We start from the raw sequence: 14801 nt of genomic DNA, 5'->3' as shown, positions 1-14801 counted from the left end.
TTAAAATATCTTCCAATGTATGTTGAAGATACCAGTCCTGGCGCACTGGCTGTAACGAGAAATAGCCCGATGGGCTTGTAAATAAGAAAACAACAAAGTCGTGAGAATTGTTGAACATTTATTGACCTGGTTAAAAGCTGCTGCAGAAGAGGGACGTGCACATTATCACTACTAGTTGGACAGCAGAGCATGCAACGCAGTAAAGAGGAATGGAGTCCAGCCAGCCGTCTGCAAGCATTAAAACACAAACAAGGTTAGGTCGGACGAAAGCACTTAAATACAATCTCAGTCTACCAAATATATAATATATATAAATATAAGAGATCTCGAAACTGTTCATTCTGAACTGCAAACACACTTGTAAAAAGGCAGCGGAAACCTGGTCGCAGTGTTTCACGTAAAACAGCACATCGTCTGGTGTTGTTAATCTGTTTTCCCCCTCAAGTCATTGTCACTTAATTATCCTCCTGCCCCTCAAATTACTTATTAATGTCCAAAATGTGCTTTAAAATAAATTAAAAAAATTATGTGTTGTGATTTACAAATAAGCTCCATTTTCAATCATTTTTGCAATTACATTTAAATCTTTTCATGATTATTCATAAGTATTGAATTCCAATTTGAGAAACTTAACTCTGTTTAATTAAAAATTATCTTGATTTCCATTATTATCATTAACTTCTTATTATTAATTAAGTCGCATATAAAATGGTTACTATACAATTAACACTGCCAAAATAAGGGTAAAAATTTAATGCGACTCAAAGAAAAAGAAACAACCTACAAATACTGTGGAAGCAATATCACGTAACATCTTAAGTTTACATTTACGACAAGCTACGAGTTTGGCTTCTATTTTACACAGAAAACTTACATCATTACGGAAGATGGAGCATTGCAAGGACACACTTGTTACTATGCTACTTCTAGGTTATTTCCATTATTAGTAGTACAAGTATTATGAATAGTAGTTTAGTTGTAAATTTACGTTTATAAAACTAGGTTTACTATCGTTTTGTGAAACTGGTCCCAGGACACAATGTAAAAACAAAAAAAATGCTGTGTGCTCATGTGAAATACTGTAACAGGAGTCCGGCTGCCGCACGTTATCAGACTTTTCGTCTGGAATGTTAGCCGAGTCAATATACCTGCGGGAATCTCTTCCTATGGTTGTGGTCATGGTATACAATTGTGCCATCATCTCAGTGATATGCATAACATTATCGTAGAGAAAAATTAAAATCACTCACATTCTCTTATTAATAGTGTTCAGTTATCGTTTGGTAGTCTTCACAAATAAAACAAGCCGTTTCTCTCACACATTATGGATACTCTGACCAAATCAATTCTAGAAAGTTAAAAAAGTACAGCACATTCTAGTAATACAATAAAATATAAACTGCTCGGGGTCATGGGTTGGTTTGCATAGGTGGGCAACATTCTTTAGGGAATAAAAATTTAAAAGGCTAGAATTTTCAAACCTTATTTAAAATTTTGTTTGATTTTTAAGGTGAGAATGAAAGCACATAAATGTGCCTTACAGGTGGCTGCATGAAACTTTTGAGATTTGCATAAAAAATAATGTTAGAAAATGTACGGGATTCAACTTTTGCAGAATCGTTTTCTGAAACTGCACTTAAAACCTAAACAACAAAATGCATGCTTGAAAACTAACTTGCATAAAGTCATCTTGTGTCGAGGAAACCATCAAAACTGGTTTTATTTTGCTGCATATGAAGTACGAGGTTGTGTGGATATCACCGTTTACATTGCTTGGTATTTCTGGCTGAAGCTGGGGGTTTTTGCTTGAAATAATAATAATAATCCAGTCATAGAAAATTCATTTCTGAGTAATATCATCTACAAATCTGCTTGGTACACTTTATTCCCAAATTCTCAAACTGAAAAGTGATCTCAAAATGATTAATTGTTGCAAGCCCCTCGGGTGAGCACTGTACCCACTTAGCTAGATCCCCCCCCCCTGATTTCACATAGGCTACTCCTGACACAGCAGCAAGGGATCTTTTATATGCACTTTCCCTCAGACAGGAGAGTACATACAAATGGCTTTTGATGTACCAAACATGTCGCACTGGTTGGGAAGTGGGGGGGGGGGGGGGAAGAAACAGCGATCGCACCTAAGGCAAGGACCCTACCAAAAGACTACGTCCTGAATGCATTAGATGTTTGGAAATGTATTTCTTTAACAAAAAATCTTAAGTATTCAGCCAGAAGTACCGAACACGGCCAAGTACGAAGGGCCAAGTACTTTCAACAATAATTAAGACAAACACTGGTAGCTTTAAATGCAGAAACAGTTTTTGAATGAGATTCAATGTTTTATAAAGTTGTCAACTTTGGACTTTTAATACTTCTTACACTGAAATTTGTTCAAATTTGCGGGACAAATTCTAATTGCATCTTGTAACCCTGCAGAGTTCACTACAAGTACTTGCTAAATAATTTTACACTAGTTTATTTCCCTAAAAATTTATGAAATGCAACGAGTATTAGAAAAGATTTCATCAACCAGTTTCCAATTAGAAAACTAAAGACACTTAAAAAATAGAAAAGAATAAAAAGACTATTTGGTCATGATTTGAACTGTCATGCTAATTAATGTGGAGTTATATTGGAAATGATGCTATTAATAGCCAGTGATAACATGCAATTGCAAAATGATATATCTAAATGAATAATGCAGTGTTGTCATACATATTATATATATATATATATATATATATATATATATATATATATATATATATAGTCATTTACTGAGAAAAACTGAAAATTGCAAAAGATACATGTCAACCAATTTGTCAAGAGCACCAATCAACAGTTTCACAAGAATGGACCAATCAAAGTTCAGAGAACAAGAGGGCCAATCAAAGTTCAGAGAACAAGAAGGCCAATCAAACAAGAGGATTGATCAACCCTTTCTTACATGGACCAATCAACAAACAGTTCACATACCGACCGACCACAATTTTTAGACACATGGTTTAAATGATACAAACATTCCAGTTATCATATCATTATGTTGACAACAGTGGAAATGGACAGTGACAGAATAATAAGAAAGCAAACAATAATTAAAATAATGGTTAATGTTTTGTGTACAAATTTAGACTAAAAGATAATCTATTACATGGGTGAAGATATGTGAAAAGCACCATGAAAAAAAAGGGAGTAAAATCAGAACATGTATTCTGACCTGACTAGAAATGGAATACAGATTAAGGTTGGAAACAATTACAGTTGATTTTGAGTGTGTGCACACATCTGTTTTATAATTTTTCATTTTAAAATATACAATAAAATCCAGCAAAATTCATTTTTTAATTGAAATCAAACACAAAAAAATCCGACACCTTGAAATGTGGTTTGGTTTTGAGCGCCTGCTTCTCGAGTAATGAGCAATAAGATAACTATATTAATTAAACAGCAGAGAAAATTGCTAATACCACAATGTCTGAAGTTACTTTGCGACTAGCTGGGCTAGCTAATGACATACAAAATTTTATATTTTATTTCATATAGTTAAAACGCATACTGAAAGTCTAAACAAAAAATGTTACTTATAAATATTTCTATCAAATTTTAAATAAATATTTCTATCAAATTTTAAATAAATATATTGTGAAATTGCATAAATCTTTTGATTTTGGTTTTATTTCTTTAGCACAAATTTACTATCTGTATGAATGAGGCACGGAGGTGGAGCGAATTGCATGGATAATAATGGAAGCAAATAATTTCTCTGCAATACACCTCTTAATTCAGTCACTGGAATCAGATATGAAACCCTAAAACACAAATCAATATTTTTCTAAATATTTACTTTACCCCAACCCTCAAATCAATATATTTCTAAATATTTACTTCACCCCAACCCTCAAATCAATATTTTTCTAAATATTTACTTTACCTCTTTCAACAAAATGTTGGTCAATAACCAATTAGTTAATATATTTTTTCAGTATTTCATGCAATGTATTCTTATAGCTGAATAATTCTATTTTGATTTTAAAATATATTATTATTATTCATACTGTTGTAACTTAAACCATTGTTTTTTACATTAATTTTGGTTAACAATTTGTGCACATATGATCGATTATAAGTGTTAAAATACAACAAAACATAAAATGGTAAACACATTAAAAAAACAAAATATTTTGGTGATACAGGCATATCTTCAATGAAAATATATATGTGGCAACAACTCGAGCAACTTTGAAATTGAGAAAACAAAATTCCCCTTTTACAAGACTTATAAGTTTCCAAATGGCCAATCAAAAGTAGTTTTATATTTCCGCTGAGGCATGATTCATTAAATGCACCCTGACTGACTTAATTTCAGCACACGTCCATTCTATCATATGGACATGATGCTCATAGTTCTAATCATTACAAAAATATGTCCACCATCCCCTGACTTCATTTCATTAACGACTTATTACCAATAATTAACACTTCTACGTTATACGGCGTCATATAAACGGCAAACTACAGCCGTACTGGTATGTCAAACGAGTTTACCGATATAAATTAAAATCGATTATGTGTAATAAATGGGATATTAAACTTTGTACCATTTCTTATCATGTTTATGTCCCTCGTGACCTAATTTTGATTGTCACTTGTGGCAAATGAAAATGCTTTCACTCGGGACACTAACATGATACAAAATGGAAGCTTGTTTAATATCCTATAACTATCAATTTGCCGATTATCAATATGTTAATCAAAGAATATTTAAGTATCAGTAATAACGTATCTAAGTTCTAAACTACATTAAAAAAAACCTCGAGCAACTGTAAACGGCGGAGTAGGTACTGTGTAGAAAAATAAAAAACAAAATGTTGATTTTATCATGTTGGTGCACTAGTCTGTCATGACCTATGGGACTAAAGTAGAAAAGATGTTTATTATTTCATGGATTTTCTCTAAATACATAATGGAAAATCAGAACGAAATATGGAGACACTTGTGTCAAATTTGTGGATTTTCTGAGATATTTAACCTTCCAACCTCCACCCCTCCCTCCCACCCCCTCAAAAAAAAGAATATAAAACTGCATACGTTTTAAAATGACTGTAGGGACAAAATTTGCATACAAATAAAAAACAATTTAAAAAAAAAAAAGACAAAAAAACATTTGAGAAAAAAAAAAAAAAAAAAGCAACATTTGCTTACAAAAAAAAAAAAAGCAAACAAAGAAAAAATGAGAGAGATGACAGAGTAATGAACTAGAATAATATGTAATAATCAAAAGAATTTACAACAATATATTATTAACTGGAGGTTTGGCCAAAACAAAAATGTATAACATCTTATTTCTGCAACCTCCCATCTTCCTATGTTCTCTGTATGTGTTGGAATTATAGCTGACACTGGTTGCAATGCATTAACATATATGGTGCAGTTATGACAGACTATTTTAGACCTACAACATTCTACTAAAATATAAAAAAAACTGGACACATTTAAAATAATCCTTTTCTATAAAAAAAAAAATAGCTACACATTTCTAGATTCAACTTGTAACAGTGGCGAAGAATATTGTTTATACAATCTAATTTCATTTTGAAATGTTTTTAAAAAACTGGACAATTTTAAAAGCAACCATTTCTTTAAAAAAATAGCTGTACATTTCTGGATTCAATTCATAACAAGAGCAAAGAATATTTTGTGCAGCTATTTCATTTTGCAATATTTGAAACTTAAACAAAAGAATATTATTGAGAAATCTTAAAAGCCGCCTTTTATTAAAAATGACTATACAGTTTTAATTTAATAAGCAACAAAAGTAGCAGAGAATATTAATTTTTTTACAATCCTGATTTAGTTGGCTGTCTGAAAACCAAAAAACAATCACATCGTGCCATGTGGTCTTACGATCACTACACTATCAACATTTTCAACAACCATCACATAAAACCTCTATACAAAACGTTTATATATATATACATACCGCATCTTATAGTTAAATATGTCCAACAATCAAATATAAATAATCCATAACTGAAGCTATAATATGATCGATTGTGAAGATCAGTAGATAAAATTCTATAAATACGTATTTCTTTCCAACGAGAAAATCAAGTACATGTTACACATTAATAGGAAGATTTACAATGTTAAGAAAGACGAAGCACCATTTAACGACACCTGTTGGCAGACCAATGAAGAACAGTGGATTTTAAGGGTAGACAACTCTGATGGAAAGTTTGGAAGATAAATTCCTTCTGAATTAATACAGAAACAAACATATTTTAGTACAGAAACAGACATATTTTATTTAGTTGTAGATCAATTTGTAAGAGAAATTGCTTTTGAATTCAGAAACAGATTTTTATTAGCTGGGAAGTTTTCATACAAGATGGAGAAAATTACATAAGTAGTACATTTTCAAGTATCAATTTATCTTTTATATGAAAAATAATAAGTAAAATTCTGTATGTTTAGTATAAAAACAATGTGGGGTTAATTTATCATACCGTCTGAAGAAAATATTGCTTTTGTTTATCTTAAAATGTCACAGAATTCTATGCCATAAATAATTAAGATACTCTGAGAAAATGATTATATAAACATTACGAAAATGTAACATGGCCATATACACATGACAAGTTTACAAGTAAATTTAAGATCCCTGCATTTTCCTTCCGTATTTTCTTCACAAACTAGTCATGTGTCACAAATTCATCAGATATTTCATGAAATAGAGTTAAAATCTGAAACAATGTTTTATTTTACCTTATTCATAAATCACAGCCTTGTCATATACCCTGTCTTGATTGCGGTTTTACAATCATGATTTATAGGCAACACACAAAAGTTTAGAATTGAATGTATTTGACAAAAGGGAGTAAAAACAGTACAAATAGGTTGTTATCCCTTGTAAAACAAAAAAATTTCGGATAAAAAAATTTCAATTAAATAAACGTTTTTCATGAAATAAATAGCCGTTAGCTACCATTTTTAAAGACCTCAAACAACTTTTTCTTTTGATCATTAAAACACAAAGAAAGAAAGAAAGATAAGATTCAAAAAAGGAAGAAAAAAAGAAAGAAAGAAGAGAAAAAAGAGATCAAATGTAAAGCACTTTCAGTGTTTTAAAAATACATTTAACACGTTGAAAAGTTTAAGGCTAAATCTTTAATTGCAACTTTTTGGGGACAATTAAACCATGAATATTGACAGAGTGAATGGACGTTTAACACCACCCTAGCACAATACCGACAGAGTCTGAAGGGCAGCAATCCAGCTGACTAGATATATACTAAACAAGAAAAGAAATGTGAATATTCATTTAACTTTCTTTAACTTTATTTTAAAAGTATTCTGTTTGAATTCTACAAAGTTTTGGATATATTAAATTTATCAACTTATATTTTTTTTTTTTTTTTTTGCCAATTTTGATAGTCTTTTTATTATTTAATTGTATCATGAAGAAATATATCAAAATACTAGTATTCACATTTCATTTTCTGTTCAGTATATAATAATGAATCTTTTTTTTTAAAATTATCAACTTTTTCGGCTTACTTTGACAGTCTATTTATTACATTAATTGTATCATGAAGAAACATACATATATAAAATCTATTCACAATTCTTTATTTTGTTCAGTATATTATAAAGGAATCAAAACTTATTAACGTTATCATCTTATGAACGTTTTCGGCCTATAAGGAGTCAAAAACTGTTGGAAAGTGTAAGAAAACCTGTTCTGTGTGTGCTAGACTCACACAAACATTCGACATCATTTCCCGTTACCAATAAAACTGGCACCATCACAATAGCTACATACAACTGTTAAAACAACTCTTCAATACCATCTCCCCAAAATGTGAATAAAGGTTCTGCACAAAAACATGGGCAATTCTCTAAAAATACTGAAAAGTAAAATGTAAAAAAAAATAATGAAAAACTCACATATGATATGATATTGTTGTTCTAAGACACTTTGAAATCAACAGCACTTCGGCCTCATTAAAATAATATTATTAATAGTTTATCAGGACTTTTTGAATAAAATTGGTCACAAAAACAGTTTTCCTAAACTTTTTTAAAATCATTTTTGTTTCCATTAAATTTAATATTAATACATTGAAACCAGTTGTTTCAATTCTCATTTCATAAATTTTTGTCATCGTAATTTTTTAAAATATTCCAAAACAGATTTCAAAATGTTCCTGAGAAACTATTAATGTTATTTGTCTAGGACAAGTTAAATATATAGGTATACATTTTCGTCACAATACAATTTGCACCCGACTCAATAAAGATCTGCAACAACAAGTTTGTTTTCTTCTATAAAAACACACACAAATTCCCGGCTTGTTTCACATATTTATACATTTTTAAAAACATTTGCTGCAGACCCAATTCAAAATATATAAAAATTCGATTGAGCACAGTTGTTCTGTGACAGAGTCCTAATATTGCAACCATAGCAACACGAAGGAACAACGTTTGTTGACTTAGAAGAGCGGACAAAGTCACATATATATATATTTTACTTCTTAAAAACACAAATATGGTTGGCATTGGCTGCCTGTAACAGTGCCGGTTTCACAGCCTATAGGCGGTAGTCGGATTGACTACCAGGGATGGCACACAGTCATAAATTATAATTGTCCACCGCTACGTTGCTGCATACGGAATCACGCGAAGTACATGACATTGGTCGTGTCTGGGTGGATGGCGACGGCGCGAGCTAACGATGACGGGGCCGGCCGATCTTCGCTGTTCTCAGAGTGACTGCCTTCCCCGCTGAAAAACACAGGAAATCATTGCTTCACACTAACATGGAATTTATTTACAACACAACAACAACAAAAAAACAACACCCCAGAACATTTCTTACATTTATCAGTCAAATTAATAGTTTCTTTTTTCACAGCAGGGTTTCTGCCAGAGGGTACAGAGGATAAAAGGAAGAAGGAAGGGAATGTTTTATTTAACGATGCACTCATAACATTTTCAGAGGATAAAAAGTAAAAGTTTTTTTTTGTTTAACGACACCACTAGAGCACACTGATTTATTAATCATCAGGTATTAGATGTCAACCATTTGGTAATTTTTATATCTTTTTTTTGGTTCCAACACCACCACTAATGCACATTGATTTTATTAATCATCGGCTACTGGTTAAAGTTAAAGTTTGTTTTGTCTAATGACACCACTAGATCACATTGATTATTTAATCATCGGCTATTGGATGTCAAACATTTAGTAATTTTGAGACTTAGTCTTAGAGGAAACTCGCTACATTTTTCCATTAGAAGCAAAGGATCTTTTACATGCACTATCCCACAGACAGGATAGCACATATCACAGCCTTTGATATACCAGTCGTGGTGCACTGGATAGAGTGAGAAATAGCCCTATGGGTCCACCGACGGGAATCGATCCTAGACCGACTGCACATCAAGCGAGCACTTTACCACTGAGCTACGTCCCAACACAAAATGACCTGCACTAAAATCTTGTAAATCAATGGATATATTTTATTTTATTTTATTAGAACCAGTGTTTCTGCCAGAAAGACATTTTTGAGTATGGTGCTATGGAATAATTGAATGCAGGGAGGGAGGGGGGGGTGGGAGGGGGGAGGGAGGGCCTCCCCCTGAAAGAAAATAGGTCAAGTTTCGTTTTAGGGTTAAAAGAATCATATACAGTAATGATAATAGTCATTAATTTTGTCCAAAAAAAACAAACAAAACCTGTCAAACATTTAGGTATGGTACCACACCCGTTTTACCCTCTGGCAGAAACCCTGAGAACTACTATTTAAAGTTGTGAAAACGCATGAAACTCTGTGTCAAATTTCCAAACCCGGTAAGAGCATTTATGATCTGTTTCTTTTTTATTATGTACCCCAGCAGAAAGCCTGTACAGGGATATAAGTAATAGTACCAATGTAGACAACAGTATCATCAAGAAATCAATAACTCAATTCACTGCTTTTTCTTCCACAAACATAAAAATATTTTGATATTCCAAATGTCTAAGAGTTGCCGTAGACGTGCTGATAAAATGGCAACTTGGTGAAGTACGGCGATAATAATTTGTTTTCCTTCCACATACACACAAGCTATCGGCTATTCACACATCTGGCATCCAGAAGAAAAATGACAACAGTAGTCAGTTAAGATGATTCCATTGTAATCCAAATGACAATTTTCCCTCGACAATCACAAATTATCAGCGACTTAAAAATAATATTTCTGTGGCAATATGGATAAAATGGCAGCATCAACATGTCTCCATTTGAATCCAAAATGACAAGGTTTCCAATGTTGCTGTAATCCAAATGAATCGACCACTTGTTTCCAAATGCACAAGAATCAGGCTATAGTCATAAACGAAACAGCAATGTCTGATATTTTTGTGGAAATACGAATAACATAACAGGATCCAGGTGCATCCAGAGTGAATCCAAATGGCAACTTTTTCCTCATATTATACGAGCAATCAGCTATTCCAAAATAAAACCTCGGTGTTTGTGGCGAGTTTGGAGAAATGTGGATTAAGTGCTGTTTAAGCGAAATACATGACATTAGTCGTATCTGTGTGAACGGCAATTGCACGAGCCATGGATGCCATCGAGGGGTCCTCCATGCTGTCGGAATACCGACTGCCCTCCCCGCTGCAAAACAGACAAAATAGCTGTGTAAGTCAACAGACGTGACCTTGTTACCGTGTCAGCATGCTGCGATATATCACTAACAAATGCTTGAGAACGTCACAAGCCCTCACAGAAGCTTTGGCCAACGCCCTATCAGGCTTTCTGCCAGAAAACAATGTGAGGATATATGTAATAAAAACAGAACAGATCATAAGATTCCCTACTAGGTGGTTATGGATTTAAAAATCTTTTGTAACTGAACATTGTATTTTATGTAGTTTGAATTATTTTTAAAAGCAGTTCTCTTACTATAAGCTTTCTAAAAATAATAAAAATGTATCCATTAATTGCCAAGTTTTTTAGGGTACATAATTTTACTCTTTGTGCCCTCTGGCAGAAACCCTGCCTATATATTATAATAATAAAGTTGTCCAGACCAAAAGTTCACCAGCTGGGACAGTGACCTAGTGGATTTGTCAAACCTTGATTAAATTTAATGTTCCAGTTACCCAGTACAAATTTGGATTTGTTTCAGCATGCTCGGTCAAATGATTATCTTTTTAAAAAGTTGTACTGATTCTAACATTAAATATTTCATACATCAATAGTCTAAATTTCAAAACAATTGTGTAGAAACAAGTCAATGCACAGTACAATATATTCTATCACCATGTGGAATAAAAAGCTTAGTGGTTCAAATATTGTTTTTGTTTTACATTTTATTAGAAAAATGGCCATTAAGTCAATGCATATGACATTACTACTCCATCGGCCTTGTTTGATCAATTATCCCCAGAAAACATTTACTTTTATCTGTACATTATCCATCGGTGGGCCCATTGGGCTATTTCTCATTCCAGCCAGTGCACCACAACTGGTATATCAAAGGCCGTGTTATGTACTACCCTAACTGTGGGGTGGTGCATATAAAAGATCCCTTGCTGCTAATCAAAAAGAGTAGCCCCCACGAAGTGGCGACAGTGGGTTTCCTATCATTATCTGTGTGGTCCTTAACCATATGTCCGATGCCATATAATCATAAATAAAATGTGTTGAGTGTGCTGTTAAATAAGACATTTCTTTCTGTACATTATGAAGCCATTTTGTGACCAATATGCAAAACGTATTATAGATAGTGAGAGAAAAAAACCCACAGCCCCCACAAATGTTTAATAACACTATGGCTATATAATATAAAACATCTGGTTTACTTGGTGAAGAGTGGGAACCTGCTGTCAACTCAAGGTTACTCCTTATTAAAAAGAATTCTGTGGAATTAAATGTCTATAGGTGCAGCTCATAAACCACATTCACTGACTTATAGTTTATGACAAACTAATCTAAAGGAGAAACTTTAACTTTAATGCAAAACTTGACACCATCGCCATCAGACAAGTAATGGGTGTATTTCACCTTTTGTAAAGGCAAAACAAAAAAGGTGCAAGGGATCTTTTATATGAACATTCTTATTCAGGGCAGTACATTCCACAGCCTTTGATGTACAAGTCATGACAGCACCATGACCACTCTTGCCATTTGGCATCAATCTTTCCGATGCAGTTTAATCAAAGACAGAACAGCACATACCACAGCCTTTGATAAGCCAGTTGTGGACCACCCATTTAAAATGTAAACTAACTAAATAGCTTGGTCCTCTGTGTGGTACCCAGTCTTACCTCGTGGTCATATCTCACTTCACACAAACACAACATAGAATCAACAAAGACAGGAATGTTGATTTAATGACACTCCCCTCCCCTCCCCTCCACACCCTCCCCTGTAAATATTTATTTACTGGCCTCAGTGACATAATGAAAACACTGACAATTTGTTTTGCTGAATCACACAATTCGAGCTCATTGATTAATTAATTATCTACTATCAAACGTAAAAACTTTGATAATTCTGACACAATCATCAGAGGAAACCAGTTACATATTTCCAAAATAAATAAATAAATAAAAATAACAAGATAAATGAAGCTAAGCAAAACAAAATAAATAGTAAATGCAATGAGATAAATAAATTAAAATAATAAATGTAACGATAAATAATGAGACAAATAAAGACAATATAAGGAAACAAATGCAAATGAAGGTAAAAATAAGAAGACAAATAAAGATTTTAAAAAATCAACAAAAATAACTAAAAGATAAAACAAAATTAAAAATAAGGAGACAAATAAAGATAAAAATAATCAGACCAATAAAATGTAAAAATTATGAAACAAATAAAGGTAAAATAACTACAAATAAAGATAAAAAAAGATGGAATAAATTTAGGTAAAAACAATGAAAAATAAAAGTAAAAATAACGAGACAGATAAAGGTAAAACAACGAGACAAATAAAGGTAAAAAAAGAAGAAAAAGGTAAAAATTATTAGATAAATAAGGCAAAAATAAAAGAGACAAAGGTAAAAATAAGAAGACAAAGATAACAAATAACGAGACAAATAAAGGTAAGAAATAGCGAGACAAATACAGGTAAGAAATCACGAGACCAATACAGGTAAGAAATAACGAGACCAATAAAGTAAGAAATAACGAGGCAAATACAGGTAAGAAATAACGAGACAAATAAAGGTAAGAAATAACGAGACAAATAAAGGTAAGAAATAACGAGACAAATAAAGGTAAGAAATAACGAGACAAATAAAGTAAGAAATAACGAGCTCATTAAAGTTGACACTGAACCTGTCGTGCTCCTTCTCGACGAGGTGGTAGCGCGCTCTGAAGGCGACGAGATGTGCATAGTAGGCGGGCGCTGGGATCGAGACGCTGCGGGTACAGCGCACGTAAGTGTGACACAGCTGGTATGTGAGAATCTGCAGCTCGTCAGCGTTGAAGCGGTTGTCGTCCCACAGCACGTGGTAGTGCGACGGCCGACTTGTACCCTGCAACAATACAATACACGTCTTACTCGAAACTGTAAAACAGATTTAAACACTGTATTTTACGATGGTTTCTGCAAGAAAGAAATTTTTGGGTATGGCCCTATGGAATACTGTTTTTAGAATGCATGTATTCAGAACTAGGGGTGAGGTGCTTCTGACAGGATGGGACCTCCTCTGTGGAGTCCTGTCCTGTTTGTTTGTCCTGTTTGTTTGTCCTGTTATGAATCGTATGTAATAAGCCGAAATACAGTGAGGTATAATTTTTATTTGTTTAAGAAAGTGATACAAACAAAGACAGTATAATGTCCTTTACCCACCTGTATACCAGCATGACTGCATAGATAGAAGTCAAACTCGGTTGGGTGGGTGATGCCGATATCGACCGTGGTACCGGCCGGTATGTTACCGCTGCGCCCGGTTTGGTCCTTGCGGTCGGCACAGAACAGTCGGGTGTGGTGTCTCTTCTGTACGACGATGAACGTGATACCTGGTTGGTAGCCCACCTCCAGCTTCATGCACGCCTCACGCACCGCACGCAGTTCGTGACTCAGTACCTGAAGACACAACACACTCTCGATTACTATATATTCCTCACACATAGTGGAGCAACAATCCTTCAACATTGACAAGAATTCTACAGAATTAAATGTCTCGCTTGCCATAAACCTTTTCGGTACACTGTGATGATCAACCATAGCTATAACCCAAAACAAAAAGCTGAAATCGGGTTAAAAAAAAAAAAAAAAAAAAAGAATTTTAAAAAACAAGAGAAAAACCCCCCCCAGCTCAAATCAAATAATAAAGCTGAAACTCTATTTCAAATAAATAAAGAAAACGAACAAAAAAACCAACATCAGGTAAAAAAAAACAAATGGGGTTTTAAAAAATCTGAAATCAGGTAAAATAATGGCTCAATTTTTTTTTTTTTTTTAAAGCTGAATTCGGGTAAAAATACTGGAAAATCACACCACTAATTATAACTGTGTCCTCCAACCCCCCACCGCCTCCGCCTACCCCTTCCACACACACACACAAACACTTACAGTTTGGAACTGTCCCTCGCTAACCCCGTCCCTGTAGAAGATGATCCTGGTGGGTTTGAAACGGGTCGACTTGTAGAACTGGATGAGGAGTTCCCGCACCATCGTCGACAGCTCGTGGATTATCTCCTGTCGATGCTGCTGTACACGCACGGTTGCCGAGTAACGACTGGGATGGGCGTCCATGCTGCCAACAACCTGTGACAGATAAAACACGGTCA

At 33.6% G+C, this 14801-nt stretch overlaps 1 protein-coding gene across 7 annotated transcripts in view; it reads right to left on the bottom strand.

Moving 5' to 3' along the window:
• Window positions 1-105: 105 nt before the first annotated feature.
• Window positions 106-14801, bottom strand: part of LOC121377110 (protein argonaute-2-like) — a 64319-nt gene continuing 49623 nt past the window's right edge. For 4 of the 7 annotated variants that reach the window (XM_041504994.1, XM_041504987.1, XM_041504989.1 and 1 more), the window contains 4 exons: window positions 14584-14778; window positions 13858-14094; window positions 13341-13540; window positions 106-8787 (listed from right to left, as the gene is read on the bottom strand). In XM_041504994.1, coding sequence (XP_041360928.1) covers window positions 8679-8787; window positions 13341-13540; window positions 13858-14094; window positions 14584-14778 — 741 coding nt within the window. In that variant the 3' untranslated portion in view covers window positions 106-8678. Of the gene's footprint in view, window positions 8788-9390; window positions 10668-13340; window positions 13541-13857; window positions 14095-14583; window positions 14779-14801 lie in introns of those variants that run through there. The other 3 variants (XM_041504988.1, XM_041504992.1, XM_041504991.1) reach the window with 1 other exon arrangement.

The sequence above is a fragment of the Gigantopelta aegis genome, chromosome 7, assembly GCF_016097555.1.
Source record: "Gigantopelta aegis isolate Gae_Host chromosome 7, Gae_host_genome, whole genome shotgun sequence".
Classification (NCBI taxonomy): domain Eukaryota; kingdom Metazoa; phylum Mollusca; class Gastropoda; order Neomphalida; family Peltospiridae; genus Gigantopelta; species Gigantopelta aegis.
Note: the sequence above shows the minus strand (reverse complement) of the source record. Positions and strands in the feature narration are given on the sequence as shown.